This window comes from Podarcis filfolensis (genome assembly GCF_964270895.1).
Source record: "Podarcis filfolensis genome assembly, chromosome: 13".
NCBI classification, from domain to species: domain Eukaryota; kingdom Metazoa; phylum Chordata; class Lepidosauria; order Squamata; family Lacertidae; genus Podarcis; species Podarcis filfolensis.
In genome coordinates this window covers 15,328,598-15,334,696 of record NC_139615.1, presented here as the reverse complement: position 1 = coordinate 15,334,696, position 6,099 = coordinate 15,328,598, and the positions used below count along the sequence as shown (strand labels likewise).

The 6,099-nt window shown below is 46.2% G+C and overlaps 1 protein-coding gene across 1 annotated transcript; it reads left to right on the top strand.

Moving 5' to 3' along the window:
* Window positions 1-3,352: 3,352 nt before the first annotated feature.
* Window positions 3,353-6,099, top strand: TMEM265 (transmembrane protein 265). The gene is made up of 2 exons (XM_083584026.1): window positions 3,353-4,060; window positions 5,348-6,099. Exons 1-2 carry the CDS (start codon window positions 3,854-3,856, stop codon window positions 5,507-5,509), a joined length of 369 nt encoding a protein of 122 aa, XP_083440152.1. The 5' UTR covers window positions 3,353-3,853; the 3' UTR covers window positions 5,510-6,099.

The window sequence follows — 6,099 nt, the reverse complement described above, 5'->3', positions numbered from 1 at the left end:
ACCAACATGAAAAGTTTGGAAAGGTCTGCCTTAGAAGATCCAACGCTTGGTTCATGCACAGTATTAGACCATTGCATTGTGTTGCATGTGCAAGCCTCAGGCTCTCACAGGCCCTCCCTCTGCCCACACTCTTATATTCAAAAAGATAACTTCCCATTTAGTCTAAAACCAGCTTGTGTGCCATGACTGGCTTTTGAGAGGACGGGATTATCTTTTACCTCAGGGATGGGGGACCTGTGGTCTTTCAGAGATTATGGCCTCTCTCAGGTGTGACTCTTGGCCATGCTTGCAGAGGCTGACAGGAGCTAGAGGCAAGCAACACATACAACAAATATAATTAATAGTAACAGCATTAGGAGGGCTACATCCCTGCTTTTATACACTGAGGCTCAGGACTAAAAAATTTTCCAGGGTAGGAAAAATCGCACTGAGCAGGTTGGCTGCTAAAAGCATCACGGTCTTCTAGATGGCCTCTTTCAGCTCCTCTGTGAGAGCTCTCCAGTCTTCCTCCACTGTCAAGTGATGACAAGGTGGGGCACACCATTTTCTAAAATCCATATATGCAGAAGTTCAATGACTCACAGGGGCAGGTATGGTAAAGTTAAAGGACCCCTGGACGGTTAGATCCAGTCAAGGACGACTGGAGGGTGTGCTCATCTTGCTTCAAGCCAAGGGAGCTGGCCATCACTGTCAATTTTCAGATTTGAAAATAGGGATCAACAGCATCGAAAATAAGGAATCAGCAGCCTCACCTGTCCCGGGGACAGTCTACGGGGTATCTAACAATCCGGGATAGCAGCGGGAAACTCTGCTGGAATAAGGGAATTTCCCACAAAAAAGGGGAAGGTTGACAGCTATGGAGCTGGCATTTGTCCACATGCAGCTTTCCGGGTCATGTGGCCTGCATGACTAAACCTCTGGCACAATGGAACACCGTGACGTAAAACAGAGTGCACGGAAACACTGTTTACCTTCCTGCTGCAGGGGTTCTTTCTTGCTCTGTTGTGCTTTCAAAATGCTAGGTTGGCAGAAGCTGCGACAGAGCAACGGGAGCTCACCCTGTTGGGCAGATTCAAACTGCCAACCTTCTGCTCGACAAGCCCAAGAGGCTCGGTGGTTTAGACCACAGCACCACCCGTGCCCCTCGCAGGGCGTCCATCCTTATTTATTTTGTACTCTGGGTGAGGTATACCAAAAGGAATGTTTTTGGGGCTCTAACAGTGTTGATAGGGGTGAGGAAACTTAGGCATAGGGACCAAATGCAGTCCTCCAAGCCACTTGCCAAGCCTGTGGGACAATCCTTGGACTTTACCCCTCATTGACTCTGCTTTGCACCCCCTAAGTCTCTGACTGGCTGGAGTGTGTCCTCTGACTCTTAATGTCTCTTGATCGCTGGGGGAGAGAAGTCGCTCCCTCTTGGTTTTATACCTTTCAGGGAGCGGGGATTAATAGGGAGGCCTGTACTACCTCCACATGTTGGTGGAGAAGAGCTAGTTCCTTGTTATTGCAATATCTAGGTTTTTAATCTAATCTGGAAAGTACCATGAGCAATAATAGATTATCAAGGAGCCAGAAATGGGCCCTGGCACGTCTAAACAAGGGCACGCCTCAGCTGAGGCATGGGGCAATTGCACAAAAATTCCCACTGCCAGGCAATGCCACAAACAACGGGGGACCAGTTTGGTCACATTTTTGTAGCCAGCATCAGGAATGACACCTTCCGGAGCCTACAGTAACCAAGAGTAAACAATGAGTCAGTTGATATATGACTTCCCGTTAACACTTTTCAGGCCTTTTGATTCATTTTTGGCATATTCCTCTCACAACAGCCTTCTGACCTGTAGCTTTTCTATACAACAGTGTTTTGTGAAAAAGCAAGTGGCTGCATTCCTCTGAAACACAGCCCTCTTTGGGGCTAATATATGAATGGCTGTAGAAATGAGAACCACCCTGGCAGTGGCCAAATGGGTACAGGTAATGCTAGAAAACAAGTACTTAATTTAAACATACAGTCAAATCTCGGTTCCCAAATGCCTCCGTTTTGGAACGTTTCGGCTCCCGAACCTGAAAGTAACTGCTCTGGTTTTCAAACTATTTTTGGAAGCCAAACAGCTTCTGATCCACATTTTTCATTTTTTCCCCTTGACTGCAGCCAGCCCATTGATCCTCAGTTTTTGGACTTTTCAGAAGCTGAACAGTCTACTGGAACGGATTAAGTTTGAAAACCTAGGTTCCACTGTAGTTCCTCTGTGCTACAGTTGCTTAATTGTAATTACAAGACAACAACTTTTAAAGGAAACATTTGTTCTTTTGGCAGGGCTAGTGAGAGGGCTGGATGGGTCAGCCTTTCCTTATGCCCCTTTTATCTTCTAAAACGTGCCTTCAGGGGATCAAAATGTGAAATCTTACAGAATCCAAGAGTTAAACCTGTACTTGGAAGTTAATGCAAAATTCTCAGTTACGGTGAAATTAGATTCCTGTGTTATTTCAAAACCTACATGTGTAAACCAGCAGGTGCAACCATTCTAGAGTTCTGCAGTTTGGTTCTTAGCCATATTTACATGAGAGCAGAGCTGGAGGCTGAGCTCACTTGAGCCTCAGCATGATGTGCTAGGCCTCAGACCTGAGGCATCTGAAGGACTGGGAAAGGAGAGTTGAAAAAGAGTCCATTTTGCTACTGAGGCACTGCATTCAGCTTTGCTATCTCTGTTAGGATAAAAGTTCGGGGGGGGCAAAAAAACACCTGTGAAGGCTGCAGTAAATGTGTCCCACACTTTATAGCTCTAAAATTGAAGTCAATGGGGCTAGACAACCAATATGTGGATGCAATATTGTATTGCCCCCTCTTCTTTTTTGGAAGCACTTAAAAGTCATAAAAATCTAGTTGTCATAAAAATCTAGTTGTGTAAAAGTTAAGGGCGAAGGAACCCACAGTGCTAACTCGTGCCACTACATCCCTCCCTTTCCCAGAGACTGTGGATCATCATCATCATCATCATAAATTTATTTATACCCTGCCCATCTGGCTGGGTTTCCCCAGCCACTCTGGGCTGCTCCCAGCAGGTAATTTTGCCTACCTTGCCATTTCAGCCTGATCTCCCTTCAGCAGCTGAGACCGCCCCCAGATTGCCTGCATTAATTGAAATTCCTGCTCTTAAGTTTCCCTGAACCGCAACCCAGTTAAGCTGAAGCACTAGCCTGTAGACAAGGAGGGGAGGAAAGTATGATCTCAGGAGGAATGTGCAACCTGCATACCTGAGTCAGGTCCAACAACAGTGACCTCACCCAATAAAGAGTCTGGGACCCAGCCCAAAAAAGGTCTAACCAAACAAACTGGGAGCTGCCAGGTGTGTATAAAAGTGTTTCTGAGAGGTGAGCTCCCAGCCTGCGGATGTTGGATTATTCTCAATATTTCTTCCTTCAGAGGAGCTGTACTGAAGACTGGGAACTGGGACTTATTTAGGCATAAAGAGGATCACACCCTTTTGGCTTCAGGTGAATTAATTCTTGGGCGTTGCTACCTTATCATTTCTATAACACTCAGCTTGTGAAAGACGTTTCTTTAAATTCCACGTTTCCTTTTGCAGCGGTGAGGTAGGGCGATAATACGCCCAGGTATTTTACACAAAGGAAACTTGAGGCCAAGAGCGAAAGTCACTTTCTCAGTGCTGTACACTGGGGTTTGAACCTGACCCTCTTAAAGATCGAACTCTCCACTAGCTGTTTCAAGCTCCTGGCTTGGAATTTAGAAGCACAAATGTGGACTCAGATCATCACTGATTGTGGCGATAATTGAAACAGCAGAGAGAAAAGAGCAGGCTTGTCAGCACACTTCAGCAACTTTCCAGTTGCTATGGAAGGAGAGCAAGAGCTCAAAAATGGAACCCTTCAGCAAGATGCTGCAGAGACCATTGTGATGATCCCAGCAGACATCCAGGAGAAGGACATGCCTGCCAAGCCCCCTTCTTTTCATAAGCACAGACTGCGCAGTCTGGCCATACTTAGCATCATCTGTGGCTGCTCTTGCATCGGAGTCCTAGCACTGATCTATGCAACCAAGGTGAGTTATCTGCTGCTTTGACAAGGGATGCGGGTAGGTGGGACAAGGGATGCAGTGCAGCATTTGAACCAGTTTCTAGGGAAAGAATTCCTGGAGGCTTAGGGAGGGGAAGCAGGTTTGATATTGATCATACTCAGAACAGAGCCATTTAAAATAGTGAACACAGCAAACTTGGATCCATTAAGTTCACTAGGTCCACTGTGAGTACACTTTGCTTAGAGAAAACCTTGAGCCTTTACTAATGTATTTACTGATCAGATGAAAACCCCCTGGGATCTTAACAGCTTCTGCCATTCTCTTGCCTTCCTTTCAATATAAATAACTATAGCTGTGCCTCCTGTGTCCTTGCAAGTGTGGTTTTTAAACAAAAAATGGGCAGCTGGACCCACAGATGGGCAGTTACAGGACAAATGGGCAGCTAAAAAATTAAAGGCATGCCAAAGTTATATTATGTTAGGCGATGTAAAAAGTGACTGAGAACCAGTGATGTAGTATATCCAGGGTTGTCATGTCAATGAAACAAAGTGATAGATCCACATAATAAATGGGGTGTGTGAGAGAGAGATGTTTCCTGAGCACAGTATTGCAGTTGTGGGCAGGAGCCACCTCACTGCCCCACCCAGGCCAATATTTACTGCCTTTGAAGCTCCCACACATTCTTGTCACATGGTGAAACTGCAGCGAATGCTCTGTGGAGATGTGCAATCCGAGACCAAGGCATGGCAATCGTTGCGTTCCATCTGGCAATGAGAGTCTGCTCCAGAGAACCCTTGGGGTTCCTCAACAAGGCCGGAGATGGTGGACGAGATTCCCTGAGAGGGCTTGCCACCACTACTGATCTTCTTCCCCTGCAATGTGCGGCCAGAAAGGGATGTTGCGGGATGTTCTGGGCCATGCCATCCCTCCGACAGCTGAGCCACCCCACCTGGACTGTGAAAGGAGCCCTAGTTCCCCAGCAAGGCAGGCATTCTGTGGCATAGGCCAGGTGTTCCTTGGAGGTTGGCCCTTTGGAGTCAAATCCAGAAGTGCCGGGTCCCTTAATGAGAGTCGCAGCCATGCCCCTTCACGTCCGTACGACCCTTCTAAGATTATACAACAAGCTTAGAATTATATAGCCTTAATCTGGGTCAAGGCTACTAAGATCAAAGGTTGCAAGGAAATGACACATATCATCAAGATACACTGAGAAAGGTAAGTCCAGAGGAGGAGACCTAAAATGTAAGGATGTTTCTTTAAAATAAGTGACATCAATAATGAGGTTCTCTCTCTTGGTTTTGTCCCATCCAGGCTAGTGAGAAGCAAAAGGCTGGTTCCCAGGTATCAGCGGCTGACTGGGCTCGGAGGTCCCGGAGATTGTCTGTCCTAAGTATCAGTGTCTGGGTGTCCCTCATCATTCTGGCACCCGTGTCAGTGTACCTAATTTCCTACCTCTTAACTCAAGCTGAATGATGATGACCCTGAAGAACATGTGACTTGGGACTTCCAGGATCATCTTCTCTTCTGGTTCCCACATACTTGCCCAGCTGGATTTAGCAGAAATGGGTATTATGTGGTTCTTTGTTATGTGCACCCTGGTCTGGTGTACTCTTGTCAAAGCCTGTTTTGCGGAGGTCCTAGAAGAGAGGCTGTAGAAATGGAAGAGCTTCTGCTGCAGACATCAGATCTCCGTAGCCTGCTTCTATGGACTCACCAGGAGAAAACATTTATCTGATTGGCTACAGTGGAATACAGGATGCTGGACTAGAGGGGCCTTTGCTCTGAGCTGGGAGGCGCCTCCTCTTTAAGCTCTAGCGTAGCTGGGATGTACCTGAGTTCTTCTTGAGGCAAAGTATCTGCTCTGTCCCAATTCAGGTTTTGCTCCTGTGTGTAGATGCTCCCTTGGAATCAAAGGATATTGGAAACACAGGAACATAGTTTCTGCACTGTGCTGTGTTTCTTGCTTCAATCTTTTATTTATTTAATTTATTTTCAATAAGCATTTTTATTCTGCCCATCAATTATATATGCAAAAATACAAATAAACAGTTGCACTACAGTGA